Raw genomic sequence first — 23,350 nt, 5'->3', positions numbered from 1 at the left:
CTACAAAAACTTTGCAACAAAAGTGATAGGCCTAATTGAATTATGGTTTAATTTTTCATTTTTTTCTGCCTCTGTTTAAGTCACGCAATATATATTATTCATTGCAAGAACTATCAATCTCAAACACATAAATGCCTATTGTGCAGGGTGCTGGCATAGCAGGTAGGAGAGGACATACCTTCACTCCATTGAGCGGTAAGAAGGTAGATGATGCAGCCCATTGCCCGGTATATGGCCATGTAGTTTTTATATGGACCCCATTGTGCATGGGATTTGATTTGATTTCTCTGGCACAAAAACCATATTTATTTATTTGTTTTCGAAGAAGAGTTGAGGTAATGAGGGCAAAAATGTGCTTCCAGAAAATGGTGATCTGCTTAGTGTGCCTCGTCATCAATCCTCCCTCTGCTGGTGTGGATCATAGGGCTCCGGGCTCTAGACAAGGAGGGTAACATCACATGAAAATATCTGAATCATAAGCAATGTTGACATATTTGAATCCGTCATATCTGAGTCTTTATTTCTCATCAATCGCAATCTATATTTTCCTCTTCTTTCCTTTCAGGCACAATACAGTAAAATGATGGATTCCGCTTCCGAGTCTAGAATGATGTCCCAGGTGAGCGCTTTCACATTTTGGGTAGCACAATATTCAAAATGAAGGTGAGTGAGCTTCTTTCAAGCGTGACCAGATGTTTTATTCGAAAGTGTGAGGCTCACTTAAGCCCACGTTTTGAAATTTCAGTCACTGTGGCCGTCGGCACCACTAGCGAGGATTCACTTAAGCCCCATGTTTAATTGAATAAGGATCTGTCACTGCTTAGAGAAAGAACCACAGCCCTGGGAAGGTTGACAGTCTGGAGATCTTTGGAACATGGGACACACAAGATTTGTTGAGCTCTGTAATGCGATGCGTAGAGAGCAGTGAGCGGGATGATGGCTGCAAGCATCGACACCTCCTTCTGGGCAGAGTCAGAATCCAAGGAACTGGGGAACTGGGGGGCATATTATCAAGGGATTTATCTCTGCTTTTTTGGCTTTAAAAGCCAAGAAAGCGGAGATAAAATGATCTCCCTATCAGCAACAGGGTGCTAACACACAAATTCGCATGCACCCTTTTTCTCTAAGCTTCCCCTTGCAACTCTAATGAGATGCAAAGGGGGCGTTCTAGAGAAAAATAATAGGAGAAATGTTGTTAAGCGACATTTCTCCTATTATCAAGGATATCGCTAAATCTGTTAGCGATAAAAAAAGCAGCGCTAACCGCGGTTAGCGCTGCTTTTTTCACACCTGGTATTTTCCTGACTTAGCCATGATATCCTATGGAAGGTGGATATCATGGCTAAGTTTGTGAGCCCCTTGTATCAAGCTAACGCCAAACTTCGAGAGATTATTGTTGGTTTTCCAGTGGTAATCTCTCATTTGGCAGTTAGCGCGAGGATTTTTATCACTTCTGAGATAAGCGTTGCTAATAGCACGCTATCTCAGTGATAAAAGTCCACACTACACGGCGATAATTATCCTAGCGCTAAGTGCGCTTAGCGATAATTATCGCTGGGGCTTAATAATATGGCCCTGAGTGATCGTTTGGAAGAAATACACCTAAAACCAATGCAGAGGGTCAAATGAATAACTTGGGATGTGGGCTGCAGCCAGTGCTTAATTTATTTTAAAAAGCGTGACCAAAGCTCTACTCAGAAGTCGGCAGTGCACCGAATACCAAGCCTTCTCGTTTTAAATCCACCACCACCCACTCCCTACCTGTTTATCTAACTCGTGCAGGTTCCTGCTTTCGCCCATGGTGACTGTTCCTCTGTCTTTCCGAGTTGTATGTTTTTCTCTCTCTTGCTCTCTGCAATTATCTGATGTGGAAAACAATTAGTACCAGTGGCCCCTACTGGCAACCACCAACAAACCAATCACTGGCTGCTGCTGAAGACACTACAGCTAGGCCTCATTCCAGGGCCAGCTCAAGCAAACAAGAAAAGGGAGAAGGGAAAGGGGAGGAAGTAAAAAATACAAGGCATGGGGATAAGGATGCAATGGGTGGAGGAAGAAACAACCTCTGATGAAGGGAAGGGAACGATCCAGCATGCACCCTTAAATATAAAGGGGACTAAAATTGAATTCTTGATGAGGATGAACAACCATGCATTTATCCTACTATGTTAATAGTTAGTCAATCCATCCATAAACATAGCAATTTTATCATATTTCTTCATTAGCACTGTAATGCAGATATTGTAGAACCAGGCCATATAATAATTCAATTAAAATGGGATTGCGTCCCTTTCAAACACATTTTGTTCTCCTCAAGGGGGTATGTTAATCTCTTAATCCCAGAACAGAAATACAATCCAACATGAGATTAAAGCTGTGAAAACAGGCAGACAAAATTCAGTTTATCCCGCGGGTGAAGTAATTAAGCATAATCACATTCTTCACTGTTGTCTCCACCCTTTTCCAATTATGTCTTATTCTTGGGAGTTCCAATCGCAGTCTATGTGTGTTTCAGTGCACTTCAAGGGTAGACTCTAGTTTTGCCACAGCTTCATTTGAGCTGGTGGTTTGAGGTGGAACCCATTGGCACTCATTTTGGGAGACCATAACATATGTTTCCTCATGAGATTTTCACCCAGCTCTTCGTCACTACATTCCTCTTGATCTGTAGTTGTTACCATTATGTTAACTATATTCAATTCTGTCTTCCGAGGTGCACTTGCCCTGCAATCACCTGAGTAATGTCTTTGCTGTTGTGGCACCAGACTTCTGCCATAACTTTAACATCTCAGTGGCTACTGGCTAAATTGCGGCATTCCTGTAGCAAGCTATAGTAAAGTAAAGAAGCTCTGATAGCTAAAAGTCATTTGGCTTTGTCATTGCTTGTTTTGTCATAGTTTTTGTAAAAACCTTATTGCTGGGGAAGCTGATGGGCCTTCAACATTCTGAAAAAACATTGGCAAAAAGCTAAGATATTGTTTTGGTCTGAAAAAACACATTGACGTAGTAGTTGTTGGCACTGAAGCAACTGCTTTGTGTGTGGATGTTCTCCTAGTAAAGTGAAAGGATGTTACCAATGGCTGAAGTGGGCTCACCCATTGCCACATGATGTATACTGTAGTAGATAGAAGAACACTTTTAATGACAATAACATACCAATGGATGAAGATGACTAGTTAAAAAACCGTGTAAATCAGTATATTACAATTTTATTACACTCAAAGGTTCTTGGCTAACGCCAGATCTAAGAGGCCTACTGCCGACCCTTGTGAGGTAAAACATTATCATTCTATTTCTCTTTTCCCTGTTTAAGTGAATATTCTGGAGAAGATTCTGCCCAGGATGGGATCAGACTCACCCTGTATGGTGATTAGCAGGAGAGATGGCACCAGGGAAAATATTTGACACAGTCATTAAAGTGTTTTGCATTGAGTCTAACATCTAAACTCAAAACTGTGGGAGCAGGAACAGTTTCAAGAGCAATGCCAATATTCTCAGGCATAATTTAGGGCCAATACTATGAGGGACTAGTTGTTACCTTCTGGGGTTCAGGTTCAGGCAAAGAGATGGCACAGAAAAGAAAAGGTATCCCATAATGCAGTCTCCAGGTCAAGGGGATAGGAGACACAACAGTTATGAGCTTGTCTATTGCAAAGATAGGTTCCAAAATAAAGCAATAAACGAAAGTCAAGGCCCCTAGTTTAAAATCAAGTGCATCAGAATGCACAACATACATTCATATCAGAATCAAATAAGCACTGGCAATGTCAATAGGTCTAGCTTATGAATGAAACTGCTTCTTGTGTCACTGATGGGTTTAGGCACTCAATAGGTCATTATACATGTACTATCACTGGCTTTGCACTGATGCATCCATCCATTCATCCATTTACTGGCTCAATCTTGCATTTACCCTCTGACACAATTGCTATAAAACAAACGCATTCAACATATATGTACAATAAATGAAAAGAATACTAGTAGACAAAAGAAGTAAAGAACACCTGCTGCTGTCTAAAAACGGCTGACATATGCTGCAGTAAGGAAAATAAACATAGCACAGGGTGTCTGCCTTGCAGAGGTATTGTAAATGGTCTATAATTGTTTTAAAGTTCCAGCATGGCCGCCACATTTTGAACTAGTGTATTGGCCATCTTGGATTGGTAAAACCATGATACATTATGACAACATCCATTATAGTCTCCTAGTTTAGATGAAGTGGCCACGAAGGATGACACTTGATTAACCAGGGGCGGCTCTCCATTAAGGCAGAGAAGCAACGCCCCACCTGTTGCGAGTTTAGCAGGATCACACAGAATAATAAAATGGTCATTACCATTTTATTATACTGAGTGCCACTGGCCGTCAAGCGTGATGGTGGGGACGGGGCAGATAGATTCCTGCGTGTTGCAGGATGACTGCTCAGTGCGCTTGACAAATTTGGCCAGCTGAACAGCCGGCCAACCTGACATGCAAACTTCAAAGCCTGCAATTCCAGTGCACAGGCAATTAGCCTTTTAAATGGTGTGCATCAAAAGTTAGAATTTCATGTTCTTACACTTTTTTTCTTGGGTCAACTATGTTTGTGAGTTGCATTCGAAAATAAACATCCAATGGATTCTATGCGCTTACAAATAGAATCTATAGTTAATCACAAAATCTGATATTTTACAACGGAATTGTGTTACACATTCGTTTTGTACAGAAACACCTTAAGCTTATGTGCTGGTGTTACCTTCATCTGTTTCATGTGATGCTTACAGATTATTTTACAAATAGATTTGAATTAAGCCACCAATCCCTTTTTACTTGCTTTAAAATAGAATTTCATGTATTTACTACTTCGCATAATGTTCGTATCTTCCTTGAGGCAATGATGAGAATGTATCAAGAGGGTGGTACAATAATGTCACTGGGTCTTTTTGTGTTTTAAGAGTATGCTTGTAAGGTTCTCTGTGCACAAAGGTGCGGGTTTAGAACACATTAAGGGCATTTTTTCATTTTGTTCCTGCAGTCCTGACACATTTCTACATGCTATATTTTGAGAGCAAAGCTGTGTGCATCCAATAAGATAAATTCTAGTGAGTAAATGCTGGGCCTTATGCGTAGCTTCAGAAAGTGGGCTCACTTTATTTGAAAGTTAATGAATACATTGCACATTTTTTTAGCAGTACTTGAGAGTTACTCTGGTGTGAAGGTTCTACAATGAAGCAATAACCTTTTGTATAAGTGTTTAACGTAAATTTGAGGCTTGTAAAGTGCTACGTTCTGTTGTTTACCGGAAGGTATTTGAAGATGGGAGGTTCTGAATTGAAGAAAATATTTTGTGTATTAAGATCAGTCTATGGGGTTCTACGTGTTGGCTTTGAACTATTGTCCAACAGTCACATTTGAAAATGGCTTGTCTCTGATTTTTCAACTTGCGTTGCAGCAGAGATGTTTCTATCGTTTTTAAAGTGAATAAACAATCCTTTTGAAAGGGATTGTAGGGCTCAGGGTGGCCACTTTAATGTTTAAATAAATAAGAATAAAAATGAGCACTCTTTCGGTTCAAGGCCTATATCTCGCTACCTGCATGACGCGCCCTAATTTTGGAGACCACACATGGTGGAGGAGACTGCTGTTTGCATTCAAGGTCTTGCTTTTTTTAGGAACAAGAAAATTGACCCACCTTGCTCGTAAAACAAGCAGTTGGATGTATGTGTCCTCCATCTGAGAGTTCAAGGTTGCAAGCTATCATAAAACAGAAACTGTAATTAATACGTGTACATATAAAGTCTATGTGGACATCTGAATAGCATTCATGTTAAAATGTTAGGAGGTTCAGCACACTAGTGATTAAGCCGATACATAGGAGGCTTTTAATATGCTGGATTTTAACAGCCCTGTAAATTTAAGGCATTTCTTTAACTGCGACAAGGCTTACCATGGTCTTGAATATTATTATAGTTGCAATGGCTGGACTTTCTTCAGATTCTTGGAAGTAAAAAGCACACAGTGCATATTTGATTTTATATTAGTTCTATGTATCTCACATTTCTTATAGATTAAAAATGTGAAGCTCTTTCACTCATTGTCGGAAGCCAAATGACGGTCCCTTTAATTTGTCAAATTGTAATTGCTGAATTTTCTTCAGTTGTCAGAGACACACGAAGGCAATAGGGCGGTCACATGAATATTACGTGTTAGGCCTCAGTCATCAATAGTGGTTATTTAATTCAAGCCATAATTATTTAAACTATTCACTTTGATAACTTTATTTCGGTCAAAGACCATAAAAGTGCAATAAAATATATACAAGCACAGATTTGAAATATAAATACATCAAATTAAAAAGTTATTAAACATTGGATATCAAAGGAGTAGTTAAAAATAAAGCAATGGTCCCTTAGTCCTTATGGATTATTGCGGATCTTCTCCTCCACATACCGACAAGAAACCGGGAAACAGCAAAGATAATAGGAGGGGTAGTGTCATAGGTTAAGACTCTGCAGGCAAGAGCACAGTGTCTAAAGCCCACGTTTTTACAAAGCGGGATGATCCAGCACTTCCGAATTTCACCATATGCTGGACAGAAAAAGAGGATATGTATAATATCTTCCCTGGCATGGTTGCAGGCAGGGCAGTTAGCCTTCATCGCTTTTGTCCATCTTGAAGTGAATTCCCGAGTGGTAGAGAGCCGTGTCTCAGTTGAATGTATAGCTTTCTTGCCAGTGGAGGTTGCACCTGATCCAGGAACGCCTCCATCCTGAATTCAACTTTAATTTTCAGGAACTCATTGGACAGTCTGCCCAGGGAATTTGAACAATGTAGCAATTTGAGGTTGTACGCTTTTACAGCTGCCACCAAGACAGTCCTTTGAATCCTCAAACAGCTATCCTCCGGTGTATCCCAAAGTTGGGGAAGGCCGATTTGGTAAAAAAGGGACTTAACATGTGCCAGCCATGGTATGTTCTTGGTCTTTAACTGCCCCCAAATGGTTTTGAATTCTGCTCTAAACGGTTCCAGCTCCGGGACAGACCAGAGCCTTCTCCAATAGAGCAGAGGTCGGGCTGCCGTCAGCTCAGTAATAGGTTCCAGGCCCAGGTCCAAGCGTAGTGGGAGCAGAGGCGTACTTTGCGGCAGATCGAACAAATGCCGCATAAAGGAATGTTCCACTTTTGTTAGGTTACATGTGTTGGTGTGTCCCCAGAGTTCTGCAGCATATAAGGCTGCAGACCTAACCTGTGTTTTATATATCTCTAGGGCTGGGGTAACCGGTTTGAAAGATAAGGTGCTGCAAAATCTGCCTATGCCACCCATTATCTGTGCATGTCTCAAGGAGGATTTAGAGACTTGCTGGTCCCATGTGAATTGTTCTGTCAAAGTCACTCCCAAATATGTGAATGTCTTGACTCTCTCAAGGGGGGTTCCGTTCAATGTGGGGTTGGGGCGGGTGTGCCTCGGGGGGTTGAAGATCATGAACTTGGTTTCTCCAAGTTGATCTCCAAACCCCGCGAGGCGCAAAAGGAAACAAGCCCGTCCAAAACCCGCTGAATGCCCGATGATGTCCGCGACAACAGCAAGGTGTCGTCTGCGAACATCAGAGCGGGCACCCTGCCAGTTGCCAGGCGTGGTGCATCATTGTCCTTGACACAATTGAGTCTGTCTATCAGGCCATTAACATATAAGCTAAAGAGGGTAGGGGCTAATACGCAGCCCTGGCGTACTCCTCGTGTGACAGGGAAACGATCAGATAATTCTCCATTCTTGCCACATCTCACCTGGGCAAAATTCTCGGTGTGGAGCCGGGTTATGGAGTCTAATAAGTAAGGAGGAAGACCAAGTTCCTCCAACACCGTCCAGAGCCTCTCCCTCGGGACCAGATCGAATGCGGCCCGCAGGTCCACAAAAACAAGGTAGAGGCTGCCACCCTCTACTCTTGCAGTTTTCCAGTATAGGACCTGGAGTCGAAAGATCTGGTCCAAGGTCGAGACCCCTGATCTAAAACCGGCTTGGAGGGTGGTCAAAGTTTTGTTTTCCTCCATCCACCCCAGTAACCTCTCCAGCAGAATTCGGCCCATCAGCTTCTGAGTAGTGTCAAGTAGACTGATTGGTCTATAATTTGATGGGGCAAGCGGGCAACCCTTTTTAAAGATTGGAACAATCTCAGCCCCCAGCCAGGTCTCAGGTACTGGGGAGCCTCGTAGGACAGCATTGAACAGAACCAACAAGTATGGGGCCCAGATCTTTGGCTGAGATCTAAAAAGATCTCCGGGGAGCTTATCCAGGCCCGGGGCCTTATTTGGGAGCAATTTCTCAATTGCCATTTCAGCTTCCCTGAGCGTGATGTTATCTGAACAGTAAGTGGGGACTCCAATAGGGGTGTCTATTTCCACTATTGCAGGACGGGGTCCAAGTCCAGGGTCCAAGGCCTCCGGCAGTCTGCACTCATGCGGGGGGTCTGGGACCATGGGGGGCTCAGAAGCTCGATTAGAGCCATGGGTTCTACAAGGGGAGGTCTCTAAGCCCGGTGTCCCCTGCAGTCGATACTCGTGCAGGGGGTCCCGGAGTGCGCAGGTACGGGAGTTTGAGATTCCGGTTTCCAAGGCCTCCGGCAGTCGATTCTCCAAACAAGACATAAAATAACAGTGATAGCAATAAGTGCCCTAGGCAACAAAGGGCCAGAAGCAGGGGAATGTCTCCTGATCCCAGCATCATTTTTCCCTGTAAGATTATCTTTAAATATACTTTACAAATGTAGCAGTTGTGCCCAAAAACATAATCTTACCAGTTTCTGAAAAGAAGGTTTTATGAATATGAAATGCAATTCACATGGAATCCTGTCATTTCCGTGAATGAACAGTAATTGTGGCATGAAATTTCATACTCTGGGAGGGGGAGGGTTTGCAAATACATGTTTGGTTTGCAAACTTCCGCATGTGATTTCCATCATTCCATCAATCTCAATTGGTCAAGAATGATGAGACACTGATAATCCAGGGACCTCCAGAAAGTCTCTCTGAAGAACCACAATATGTCGTGGATGAGCCACTGGTAAGTCTGGGAAAGCCATAATGTCATCCTGTCTGTCCCAGATGGCTTTGATGGACGCTGTTTCCTGAGGGGTAGCTAGAGGTAGCCAGATTGTTGCCATGAAGGTTTATGTTCAAATATCAAACACAGACATATTGTGCTGCAAGTAGCCAATATTTTGGTTATGATACTTTTGTACCACAATATCTAAAACTCAATATTCTGGTAGTATACACTCTCTCCACATGTGCCACTGTGACACAGACATTTGTTTCTATCTGTTTTTACACTTCAAAATGCACTCAACATATAAATAGGTCATCAACCCCACTTCGTTAAAAGCAACTCCATTTGTATCAGTTCATTCCATAGATAAGTTATTCATTGTCACATCTATTGAGTCACGCCTTCAAATGAAGTGAATTAATTCTTTATTGTGATTTCCAATATAAACGATTCAAATCTGCCTTTTGGTCGCAGGAAACATTGCAGCTGACTCTTGTAATGCACCAACATTCATTGACTATTTAGAAGAAACCACTGGGGTGTGCGATAAACAAATAATTTAGGCACTGTGGGTTGGTATTCATTGCAGCACTAGCTATATCTTAAGTCGTAAAGCATAACTTTATTATATTTGCTTGGCAGAGGATGAAGGAGCAGTCAGTAATGGAAAATGGCGATGAAGCCTAAAGACAAAACAATGCAGCTTACACAATACACCCAGATAGAAATGCTCCCCTACCGCTCTCCTATTATTCTTACTCAATCACTGCACATACAGTAATATCATAAAATACTTTAAGGCAATTAAAAGCTAAATGATTTAATTTAACATCAATTTGGTTCAGTCCAGTGATAGAAACACTAACCAACTTAAAGATAAACCTGAAAGAACATCAAAACGAGATGCATATTTTCCACCTCTGGAAACATGTGGCGTGACCACTATTCTTCAATCTTGCCACAGTCTTATAAGTTTTTCTTATATGACTGGTGGACTCGTGCATCATATATCCTATTAGTGTAGCCATTTCAGTTACTAAAAGTGATTTCATTGCACATACTATACAACAACCCCTTGTCATGTGATTTGGGTGAAAAATCTTTATATATAGTCTGGTTAGTTAAATAAGTGTATCAAGCATTGTACTCGTTAGTTAAATAAGTCAATTAAGCAGTTTACTTATCTTCACTCTGTTGGGTAAAATGCTATACTTCATTTTGTCTTGGGTGATATAATCAGACTATATTTTTACAAACAACACAGTTTTCAGTTAAAAGTAACAAACCTACCGTGTAAGTCCAAACAAATTCTGAAACAAAACAATGAAAATTTGGAAAAGTTCGTATTATTTAGAACCAAGAACCTGCACAAGCAAAACAACTTTGACTGTCGAGTCCCTTGGAACCACAACAAGGTATATTAAACAGGATGCAAAATCTATACTGAAACCTATTGTAACATCTATAGATAATTACTTTTGCCCTAATAAAGATTCTACTTTCCTTTTGCTTTCAAAGTTTTACGGTCTGAACTGGAGCTTTCTGAATAGGATTCAGTCCCACTAGCCACTGCTTAAATGGAATCGATCCTACCAGCAAATCTCACCTGGTTCAATAGCATAAGCGATTGGATTTTTTATGTTTGCATAGAAATACATTTTGCAGTTCAATTCTTTCAAATTATGTTACAAAAAGAATAATTCAAATTCTGATTCTTGATCTATATTCTCATCCACTACCACAAGTCCTGAGAAAATTATGTAACATAATTTTGTATTGATAGGAAGAATGAGGCTGTATTTAAACCTGGCTGTTAGACTTGCAAAGCCAGAGAGATATATTTCAAGACTTTGGGAAAAAGCTACATTCAATTTCATGGTCCAAGAAGTATATTCACAACTTGGCAGGCTTCGTGAACTTTTAAAGCTATGTGACAACATGCAAGTCCATAATTTAAAATATTTCAGTGCCTGTCAAGTGTTATTATTCAGGCTAGCCCAGCCCACTGTCACATTGCTTCATTTATTTATGCGATGTTATATAGCGCGGACTTTACCCGAAGGTAAAGTCTGCGCTATATGATAAAGGTGTCTTTAAGGTTTTAGACCCTTTCTCTCTAGCAGTTTGAAAGCTTGTATTAAGTAAATGCAATGTTCAGAACTGAAATGTAAATACACGTGGCTACCAGTGAATGCGGAGCACTGTATACAGGACTAATGTGATTTTTATGCCTTTATATTATTGTTTCTAGAAGTTGCATCTTCTTAATAAAACTGTTAACCTTTCAGCTTCAGTTTCCACGGCTCACATGTCTGTTTTCTCTATTTTTAGAGCAAGGGTTCCTGCACACCCCGGTACAAATTAAGGTGCTCCTTTGTCCCTAGTTCTCTCTCACGATCTGCCCAGCGCAGCCTTCAGGCCTCTTTGGTGGGGCCCTCTACCCCTTGTTGATTGTTGAGAGAGCGCATAGGTCGATGGGACAGCAGCCCACTCCAAGAACCCAATAATCACAAGGCTCCTGAATGATCGCGACAGAGACACTAATCTCTGCCTTGCCAGTGAACAACATCCACTTCAGTTTCAGGGCAATGAGCTCTCATTCTTCCCAGATGTTCCTATGGCTGTCCAGGCACCCAGGCGTGCTTTCATTCTGGTGAAGTGGACCCTTCAATTGATGGATGCCAAATACTCTTTAATCTATCCTGCCAAACTCTATATTCACCACTTCGGCAAACCTAATATTTTTTACTGACCCGAAGGCTGCTGCTAAGTTCTCAAGGGGTCTGCCTGCTATCAGAAGTCCCCACCGTCTTCACCTGTGTACTCTGGTTGCGAACATTTCAATGAGAATTACTGAGTGACTTGGCATTGTCTGAGTCCATCTGAAGGACCCTTGCTGCCGCCCTGACCCAGGCATCTCCTTCCCTGCCTTACTTACACTCACAATGTGAAGTCTTGACCCCAACGGCCCACTTTAAGAAAATATATTATCTGATTGTGGCACGCTCACCCCTGGCCACTCCTGTCTGCCTCTCTGGCCACCCAGTGCTTCTGTTGCTGGGAGAGTGCTGGACAGACATCTCGCCTCCCTGGAATGAGTACCACTGTGTCTTTTTAGATTTCTTTTTTGGGTGATGTTGGAAAGGAGGGTTGATCTTTTTTGGCCCGGTTGGAGGGCCAAGGTGGGAGGTGGGAGGTGGTTGTTGTGACACTGTATTATTCTACCTTTTTTTGGTTTGGTAATTCCCCTGTTCATCCACTCTGCCTTACTAAACTCCCTTTTCCACATCCACAGCACTTGACCTTATGTAGATGGCTCCGTACCGTTTACACCCCCCTGATGAGATCAGTCAAGTGCCTAACCTGGTACATTAGAGGTATACATAAGGCACAACAGATTTCCTCATACCGAAATAACATAGACGTGTGCCTATTACAAGAATTACATCTGACGGCCACCACGCTGACATGACTGAGGACGAGTTGGATAGGCAAAATGCACACTGCATGTTACTCTAATTATGCGAGAGGTACGGCTGTGGTGCTCCGCAAAGCCCTACATTGACGCATCTGCTCAGCGCTTTGCGACCCACAGGAATGGTATTTCATCTTGTTCACCTTTTTTGCTGAGGAATGGTGTCTGAAAGGAACTATGGGCCCGAGGGCCATCCTTAGGGATGGAGACTTTAACATGATATTTCATGCCGACACAGATGGATTCAGCGCATCACGCCACCCGCACCCACAATCAGCTGCGCGCTTACATGCCATCATGACTGACAATGCCCTCACAGATCTTTGGCATGCACATCACCCCATCCAGAAAGCCGCAGCCAGACTCGTCCTCAGGACACAACGTCATGAACACATGACCCAACACTTACGAAAACTCCACTGGCTCCCCGTCGAGAAGAGGGTAAGATTCAAACTCCTCACCCACGCCTACAAATCCCTCAACAACAATGAACCAAAATACCTCAATGAGAGAGTATCCTTCCACATACCCAAAAGGAACCTTCGCTCCACCGACCTCGCCCTGGCAGAGGTCCCCCGCATCCACAGAAACAGAACAGGAGGGAGAGCCTTCTCCTACATCTCAGCCAGGACCTTGTACGAGCTCCTGGTGAACATCAGACACTCCCCGACCCTCCACACGTTTAGGAAGGACCTCAACGCCTGCCTTTTTGACTGATCCAGAGCTGCCCCCACCTCCCACCCTAGCACCTTGAGACTCTCACGGGTGATTAGCACGCTTTACAAACCCCTGATTGATTGATTGATCTATTGATAGCACTGAAGGCACATGCATTACCTCCACCCACAACACCTGGTCCAGAATCGACCTCGGGCTCGCCACTAGAGATGTTGCCTCTTGGACCCTCACTGTACAGCATTTCTCATGAATGCTATTCGACCATGCTCTTAGAAATACACTTGAATGGTGCAGTTCCTTGTGCATTTACCTGGCAGCTCCCAACTGGTGCACTGAGAGATCAGATGTTCTGACATGAGGTACAGGAGGCTATCATTGAATTTTTAACCCTCAATTTCCAATCGGTGGACTCCCCTGCCACCTTATGGGAGGCTTTAAAGGTGGTCATTTGTGTGGTCTGCATTGCCAAACAGGCTGGAGTCCTCAGGGTGATCCAGGCATGCCTTTGGCATCTAGAGGAGGTGATCCATGCATTGCATCTGCATTTTTTTTGGTCTGGCGAGACAGGCCCGCTGGCATCTATCAATAGTAAACTGTTGGAATATGTGGAGGAAGCTCTCCGAGAAATCTGGGTAGAGAAGCATGAGCTGGGCCCTATGGGGAAGGCGAGAGAACCAGTAAAACCTTAGCTGGGCTCTTACGGAAACCTTGGGTGAGTGACTATGTTGTGCAACTGCTAGGCGACCACTAGAACATACAGACTGGTTCTGTTGCAGTTCAGGGTACTCTGGCTGATTTCTATGTACCTCTCTTTACTTCTCCTCCCAGCATGAAACACAACCCTATATTTAGCCTCCTACTTGTACTCCGTACAGCTCCTCTGGCATGGGGCAGGCCATTGCCTCTTCTTAAACAAACCCTTCACAGGGGAGGATATTACTCAAGTTATTGCAGGGCTTCCCGGTGATGGCTTCTTTTGCGATAAATGTGCGCCCCCACCCCCCCTTGGCTCCCCACCTCCTTGACATGTACAAGGAGTCTGCACGTACCAGCTCCGTTCCCCTTCCCTGCACCAAGCACTCAATATAACTATCCTAAATCATGATAAAGACCCCAAGCACTGTGAGCTTTACAGACCCCTTTCTATGATAAACGTAGGCAAAATACTTCTGGCAAAACTCATTGCCTCGCGTCTTCTTCCCATTTAACCCCAGATGATCCACCGAGATCAGTGGGGCTTTGTGCCAGGAAGATCTACGGCCCACTACCTACACACCTTTTTTGCTCTCCTCCATGAAATTGATCCGCACTTATTGTACGCGGCCGTGTTCCTCAATGCCTACAAGACCTTCAACTCGCTCAAATGGCCCTACCTTTTCCACCCCCTCGGGCGCTTTGGGGTGGGTCATAAACTTATGCATCTCATACGACACCTCTACACCTTGCCTGTTGCCCGTTTGAGGATCAATGGCTCTATCTAACCCCCTTTGAGATTGCATGCAGCACACGTCAGGGATATCTGCTCTCGCCTATACTTTTTGTTATCGCAATGGAACCGCATGTGGACCGTCAACATCATTCACACTGCAGCCTTGCTTTTCTCCCCAGGCCGATTCTCGTCTCCATTTATGTGGATGATATCACCCTATATGTTTGAGACCTGTCAGACAACCTGGACCCGCTCCTCCTGGAGTTTACGCGATTTGGTGGCATTGCGGGCATCACTGTCAATTTGACTAAGACCATCATGCTTCCACTTACTGAGACTACGAGGCCTTTTGCTTCTGACTTTCCATTCTCATGGATGCACAACTCTGTTTGCAATCGAGGGGTGTGGCTCAGCCAGAGCACGGATGAGCTGTGGCAGGTTAGGTATGGCAAGCTGATGACATAGTTTGAGAACCGGATGCCTGCATGGTCTAAAATACCATTATCCTTAACAAGCAGACTGACCATCTCAAAGATGGTTGTCCTTCCCAAATCGTTATACTTATTCATAAACCTGCCTCTCCCACTACCGGCCTGCTTCCATCGCCACCTTTGCTCCTCCTCATTTCATTGGCCTGCCCTGGCATGGCATGGGAAATCCTGATCTTCCATTTTAACAGGGCGGCCCTGAGACACCCGATATGGAATTATACTTTCTCAGTGACCAGGCTCACTTTGCGCATTTTTGGCAACACCCTATCCATGTTCTGCCCCACACCACCCCCAAAGTTGACCACATATCCCCATGTCTGCTTTAGATGGTGCTCTATGGCACCCTACGCCGGGTACGCCAACGGTTGGATACTGTGGCCTGCACAATTCTGGCATGGGATGGACTGAGGAAGAGAGCTTGCCTCGACCATATCTTTGCTCTGTCTGTTCCAATCTTGGGTCACCAACTACTTCCTATGGCCTCGGAGACCGGAGTGGGATCGCAGCTTTGCAGGCTGCAGCTGTTAATGTTAATGATATTCGAACTTATAAACCTCACTATCACCCCAAGGGTTCCTGGCGAAGATATACACTAGCCCTACTATGCACATAGGTTACAGTGAGGATAGCACTCACTAAAAACGATGACGATCTAGATTACACTTTTGGGATAGAGCCAAGTCTAAAATTTCTTTCTAAACTCCAAAAGATCTTCTATCTGTCTAAGACTAGTCAGGAGTTCATTCCAGAGTCGAGCGGCTGCAGTGCTAAAGGCTCTTCCTCCCATTTTTGCTCTTTTAAACCTAGGCACTTTTATCAACTTAGCTGAAGATGATCGAAGGCTTTTTGTATGAACATACCTTTCGAATTTGCTCTGCAATGGCTTGGACCTGATATCATGTAGAGCTTTAAATACAATGCAGAGCGATTTGAATTGTATCCTCTGTAGCACTGGGAGCCAATTAAGCTCTTCAAGAGCCATGGAGGCTGATGATCAACGTGATCTCATTAGGGCTTGCTTAGCAGCTATTATCTGAACTGTCTGAAGTCTCCCAATCATCTCACATCCTTTGGGGTGGCATACCCAGATGGCAGCTTCATTCTACATTTCCCACTCCCACCTTGCTCCTGGTGCTTGAGGAGATGCTGAACAATCCCTCACCCCGTAGACTGATTACACATATCTGTGCTGGCATGCAGCGCACAGTACCCATCCGGGTTTCCGTCGCCTGATCCATTTCAAGTTCCTACATAGAATTTATCACACACCTGCACGATTGCATCAAATGGACCTTACAGAAGATTCACACTGCCTACGCTACACCATGTGCTGACTTTCTTCACCTGCCATGGAATTGTACAGAGAGTCTCATCTTTTGGGCAGAAGTGCTTAGAAGCATTGCCCCTCTCCTGATCACACACCCCTTGTAGCCCACCTTGGCTATGATAAGGAGGTTCCCTCCGAAGCCCGTCGACTGACTGCAATTCTGCTATTGTTAGTGAAGCGTATGGTGTGAATGCACCGGGATAGATGAAGAGCCCCCATCAGGAGTGCCTGGTTGCATGATGCATATTTACAACAAGGGGTGGTGAGGGACAGAGTCTCTGAATTAAGCAGAAAGCTCTCACCCAGTCAAGAGATCAGGGCTAGATCCAACACCGTTTTTTAGCTCACTGCACCATCCCAGTTTCAGAACCTGGCTGTATGCAAATTAGTCTGTTCCTGTCCCAGTGCATGATGGGAACAGGGCAAACCAAACTACAAAAGCCAATTCTTACACTGGGAAGGAAACAAGCTCCCGGGGACCGGTTTCTGGCATTACAGCCGTCTTCGGCTGCATGATGCAGCGCTTTGCCCGGAGATGCTAGATGCGTTTCGGGAATTGATCCTGCTCGCTCTCACCCTAGGTACATATGGGCTCCCTTGACTGCTTACCTTCGGCTAAATGAGGAACTGACTGAAAGCAGGAGCAACTCTGGGGATCCCTCATAGTTGCATGTCTGATCACCATTTTCTCCTCTCACTGATGCATTGTCTTCTGACTTTACTGAATGGTGCTGTTGTCGTGAGAATCCTATTGTTTGGGTGCTGTAGTCCCGCTCCCTAATGCTAAGTGTGGGAGGACTTAGTGGCATTGTTACTGGTTGTTTTTCCTTTCCCCTCTTCCTTCTCCCCTTTCTCTTCCCATCTTGTCCTTCTATCTCTCCACTATTGCATGTTTATGCAATGATGACTACTAATTCTGTGCTGTTGATATCAAACATTGCAAAATTCAATAAATACAATTAAAAACCAAATGTTCACTGCTTGTGGCATCTTGATACTGAATAATCGGTATTTGTTGATATCCAACTCATTTTATTGACCTCAGAAAGATGAAATGCTGAATAGACCTGCTGAGATTGACTTTGACAAAAAGCATTTTAAGAAGGCAGCCTATGAGTATGATCGGGTACGCATTCATCGCCTGCCATCTTTGAATGCTTTTGCGTGAAGTGTAAGAAAAACCTTTCCAAGATGGCTTCCAGTGCCTGTACACATGCGTCATTCTTTACCCTTTTAAGGTGGCTGACGCATTGTTTACAAATGTGCCAGCCATCTTGGAATGATAAAGTTAAATCGACCAATACCAAAGGAAATAGGCATTAGTAAAGCTAATAGCTCTGTAGCGTCATATGGGCCTATTGGCTTTGCCAGTGCTAGTTATTTGTGTAAGCACATTCACCCACAGTCGCATTCTCTCTCCAAGTAACTCTTAAGTGGTTTGACAACATTCTAAATTTTCCCCTTATAACTGCATGCAGATGATACACGGGTGATCACTCCATACTCCATTTTGATCCATTCTGGTTGGTAATAATGTTCCATTTAATCTATATTTCAGTGTTACTTTGCATAGTCATTTCAATGTTACTAAATGTTCTATGCTCCTTCCTCTTTTCTTTTCTAGTTAAAGGGCAACCTTGTTTCTGTTATGCCCCAATTGCATACCTTAGCGCTTTTTTGTCGAAACTTACCAGATCTTTTTTTTCCCTTTCAATCTTACAAGTTGGTGAAAAAGAGGAAAATAAAAAACACAAAATATCATTTCAGGGCCTCTGTGTCACAGTGAATTGGAAAGAGCACTATAGACATACAATATTACACTTTAATCAGTTTTTGGTACTGCTGAAGTTGAGGATGAAATTGAAGTCTATACATTTACATTTACATTAAATAGTACTCTACGTAAAAGTAATTACTGAAAGCATAGGATATTTATGCAAACCCACTACCGGAAAAATGTTGACTAATAATACACCGATGCATTTAATGTAGTATCTAAATTGGCGCCTACATTTTAAGACTGTGACAAAGTGTGCATTAACAACAAAAATTGTTCTTTAACTTTAATTTTCTTTCCCAATTTTGCAGGAGCCGCTGCTGACCTCACTTCCCCCAGACAGAACATCAAACTAGAGCTGAGAGGTTTCAGCTCTGAAAGGATGTACCTGAACAAAGCCTTTCCATTGTAGAAAAGTAGAACAGATCTCAAAGCATAGTGTGACATTGTATTACTGGTACTTACTTTAACCAATAAAGTGCAAATATAACTCTTACCTTTCATGGCTGCTAACTCTGAACCAGAGGCCTGAGTACTAACACAGCTTCTACGACTGTCAAGGAGCTTCGCATATGATTGAAAATATATTTGAAATGCATTTTTACACATAAACTACTCAAAATGTACATTGTATAAAATAGTTGACATGTTGAGTGTGACAAAAACTGATTAATATTAGTTGGTTCTGATCACATTCTTTTGTTAGGGGTTGGGGCATACTGCAGGTAGGACCACAATGATGAAAACATTGCATTTAAAGACATCAGCTTGCATTTTCGCTTACCTGCAAGGGAAAATGTCTGAATCGGGCGTGGAGGAGGGTGGGGTGGGGGGGGGGGGGGGGGGGGGGGAAGGGGGGTTGGAGGGCGGGAGTCAGATTCACTAATATTTGGTGCAATGAAGCAAGACAACTTGTGCGTCGAATGGAGAGGCCAGATATGCGCCATATCTACTAAGATATGGTGCATTTCTACTCTACCTTTGCGATTGGCGCACTTGTGGCTGTTGCGCACCAATGCAAGCACCGCTGCAGTATGGTGCAAGGGTACCTGCATTACAGCCAGGATTGTTTTTGTGCAGGAAGCGCCCAGTCGAACTGCCAGTGGCTTTAGCAATGGATAATAATGCAAAAAGGATGCACAGATTATGCGTGTTAAAGCAAGCCGGTATGACGCCTGATTCATATGTCAACACTAGACTTGGAAGTAGTGGCTGCATCCTGTTCGCTAGTATCTTAGCTAGGATCTTTGCATCAGTATTAATTAAAGACTGTACTCTGGCGCTCTGCAGGTTTCAATAGTGCACTAATTAAGGCTTCCCTTAAAGAGGGGGGAGGACAGTTTAGTGTAAGCGTTTTTATATATATTGTGTGGTACCAGAATGTGAACAAATTCCTTGTAGAATTCACCGATCAGACCATCCATACCTGGAGCTTTACCGTTGGAGAGAGAGTGTATGGTGTCTTTGATCTTGTCAATCGTAATAGGCTCTACCAAATACTCTTTGCTGGCCAATGGATAACCACGCCAGGGCCACATCCTCTAGGTATTCTGCTACATGATCGGCCAACGAGGAGTGCCAGGTATTGTGTAGGCGAGTGTAGAAGTCCATGAAGCTAGTCATTATGGAGGGCGGGTCGTAATGTTCTGTACCCTCAGGGGTGTTGACCTTCACAATGTGTGTATGTGCCCAGGGCACCCTCAGATTGGCTGCCAGACTGCGTGCCGAGCAACCTACCTCCCCATACGTTCTCGCTATGTGGTGTTTAGATAAATATAATAGTTCTTTAGATGTCATATCAATAAAAAGGTTAATTTGCTCCCGAATTGCAGAAAGGGTGGTGGGCACGGATTGTTTTCATAATCACTCTCTAAGGATCTTAGTGTGTTTGCTATATTTTGCAATTGTGTGCGTATTGATTTTAACCACATGGCTGCTAGGCGTTTTCCCGTCCTGTGCTGGGAATTGCTTTATTACTTTATTTCATGACGAGCTGGCCTTGTCATCCGCGCACGGCAGGTAAGCGCCATGACGAGCCCAGCTCGTCATTAGCTTCGAAGGGGTTAAGACACTTGCCTGTGTGCTAATGCAAATTCCCCTGATTGTAAACTTGAATTCTTCCCACAACATAACTATTCCATCCACAGAGCCAACATTCTTATCAAAGTGCTTGATAATAGCTGAGCGTTGCCCCTCTGGGAACATGGGTCCGGGACACCTGGAACTTCCATTTGAATTGTGTTGGGCATGAGTGGGAATTAAAAATCACAAGTTTCACAGGTGCATAGTCGGACAAAGTCCTGGGCAGGTGTGTGACATCAGTCGTCCAAGCACAAACGTTCCGAGTTTCTAACCAATAATCTAGACAAGACCATGACCCATGTACAGATGATGTGAATGGGCCCTCCTGTCAGGAGGGATTACGGAGTCTCCAAAGTCCCACAACCACATATTTCTCCATTCCCACCCGTATAATTGCACTGTCAGTCCATCATGGCTGATCGGTCAAGTGTGAGATCCGAATACGTATGATGGCAGTTGGTGGAAAAGTCTGTATTTGGCACCAAATTGTCTTATAAAAGTTGGGGTTATCTATGTTAGGCCAATATGTATTCACCAGGGTTACAGGGGTGCTGCTTGAAGTACCCTGTGCCATCACATATAGGCCTTGCTCATTCATTTAGGGATGAGCAACTGTAAATGGTATTTATTTTTTTATCATACCTTTGCTATGAAATCTGGAAAAAAGGCTACATGGTTGACCTGTTATACGAGATCCTTCTTGTTGTGCGCCAGCCTGAGTACCATCCCGGTCACTATAGTTACGTAGTTTTACTATTATCGAGAGCATGGGCATCACACAGGGGAAGGTCGTACCATGAGGGACTGGTGTACTCTCTACAGTACCAGCAGGTGCGACAAATTTTCAGAACCAAAGAGTGTGGTTAGCAAAGTCACCAGATATTGCTCCATTTTGCCAGTGTTAGTGAATTCCAGAATGCCAGTGATGCGTAGATTATTGCAGCGTAAGCACACTTCTAAGTTCTTGTTCTTGGCCTGTATGACTGTTCCAGGTTCAAACATTTCATTCTCACTGATTGTAGATTATCCTCTGTAGTAGATATGCGCTGCTCTGCTGCTGTGATTCGTGCCATCTGCTTGTCTAGTTTCCTTGACGTGGTCAATGCGAACATTTAACAAATCAATTTTCCCATCAATGGGCTGTAGACTCTGCTGCATGGCCAGCAGCACCGTCTCTAGTGTGGTTATACCCTGAGGCACCATTGCTTGCTCTTGGTCAAATAGTGCATCCTATGGGGGCCTATCAGTGAACCTGGTTTGAAAGGTGGGGCGCATCTGGCTACGGTCTGTTTTCCCCATATCTGCATCTTGGCCCAATCCAATGCGAAACAGGGGCTTCTGGCTACCGCCTCTGTGTGCTAGGATTCACGGCACTTAGTGGTTCGCAGCCAAGCAGTGTAGCAGACTGGGCAGGCACAGAGGTCTCTGCAGGGTCATAGATCATTCCCTGTTTCAGTATCCAGGAGGGGTGCCCCGTATGGCTAGACCCCTAAATGCAGGTCTCGAGGTATATCGGTGTGCACAGAGCTTATAGCAAGGGATAACCTTTAGTCCACAGAGCATGTGATAGCCAATGTTCCCCCTCTACCACCTGTCTCATTATCTGCATGTCCACGCTACCTGCAAAACTGTACAGCCAATGAGCACTGTAAAGTGGGCAGGCACAGGGGTCAGCGTGAAGACCCACTCTGAGGTCTATTTTAATGTTGAGGTTGCGGGGGAAACCAGAAGACCAAGCATCCAATGTCGGGGCGATAGAACAATGGACTAGGATGCGGCCCAGAGTAATTACCAGTGGTTGAGATTAATTCAAGCATTCCATCCATCAACTTTCGTATACTCCCAAGCCACAGCAGCATGTATAAAGTGCAATGCAAGAGACCAGCGCTGAGCTACCGAGCGCGCACTGTTTAAAGGTCTTCTGCTACTAACTGACTTATGGCCTTTGTGTCCCCCCTGCTCTCCATCGTCATTCAAGAAACAGAGCAGAGCAGGCAGGCACAGGGTGCAGTGCGAGGCCCCACAGCAGTGTCTATTACAATGTCAGTGTCCAAGGATGTGGGCCCCGTAAACACAGGATGTCCAATCTAGACCTTGAGCTGCAGTAGTGGTCCCAAAGTTCGTTGTGCGCTGGGACACAGAGAGTGTGATATTGAGATATCGCCTTAAATGAATTTCTTTGCGGCCTGTATAACCACACTGTCTATCAGGCCCGCACTCTCGCCTTCAATTTGTGGCCTCTTAATCGCTGAACTGGTCACATGCGGCCGCCTCCAGGCTCTCGGCAGGTTCACATCAGATGGCCCTACAGTCACTTTGGGGAAACAGGTCCACCACCGCACCAAGTAACTCCAGCATTGGCGCTCCTGCTGCGCCTCCCCATTTGCGTTCTCCAGACCCGCTTATTCAGGCTTTTCACGACGTTGCGGGCACCATTGCTGCAGCTGCCCTGTCTTCTCACCGCTGTAGGTCCCCAGCAGTCACTGTTTCACCAGCAGACTGCCACGTTGGGCACCAGTAAATGCCCTAATATTGCGACCTGCCGTCTCAAGCCTATGCGTGCCGCTCTTCTCAGGCGGCAAACCTGTTGCGGGTCGCTTCTCGCTCCAGGTACAGCCCCAGGGCTCGATTTTCAGGGTGTATTAACATACATGCCAACAGTTTAGAAGAGTAAAGAGGGAGATTTAAAAATAATAATTGGAAGAATGTGTTTCTCCCATTGACTTCTATTGATGCCTGAATCGGGTCTATTGGCATGTAGGGGACTTTGAAGTCTGCTGCTACAGGATCGGATATGAGAAAAGCAAATATACGTTTTTGCTCACCTGTCAGGAAGGACCACGGGGAAAGCGCTATGGCAGGCAGAGAGAGCGTGACAAATGCGCACTCGCCTGCAGGAGCAGGTTACTGGCAGTGCATACTCCGAGTCGCGCAAACCAGGCCATGGCAGTAGTACTCGGCCAAAGAATCGTGGGGCATATTATCAAGCCAGGAGATAAAATTATCGCTGCTTTATCGGGAGAAAACTGCTGATAAAGCGGTGATAATGGGCTTGATAATATGCTCTATG

At 44.2% G+C, this 23,350-nt stretch overlaps 1 protein-coding gene across 1 annotated transcript in view; it reads left to right on the top strand.

Annotated features, from left to right (window-relative positions):
• LOC147692837 (uncharacterized) overlaps positions 1 to 18,681 on the top strand; it is a 65,016-nt gene extending 46,335 nt beyond the window's left edge. The window contains exons 4-5 of the mRNA XM_086936843.1: positions 566 to 619; positions 18,510 to 18,681. Of these exons, the coding sequence (XP_086792969.1) occupies positions 566 to 619; positions 18,510 to 18,554 (99 nt within the window). The 3' untranslated portion in view covers positions 18,555 to 18,681. The remainder of the gene's footprint in view (positions 1 to 565; positions 620 to 18,509) is intronic.
• Positions 18,682 to 23,350: the final 4,669 nt, after the last annotated feature.

Source organism: Lissotriton vulgaris, chromosome 9, assembly GCF_964263255.1.
Source record: "Lissotriton vulgaris chromosome 9, aLisVul1.2, whole genome shotgun sequence".
NCBI classification, from domain to species: Eukaryota; Metazoa; Chordata; class Amphibia; order Caudata; family Salamandridae; genus Lissotriton; species Lissotriton vulgaris.
This window is presented reverse-complemented; position numbering and strand designations above follow the sequence as displayed.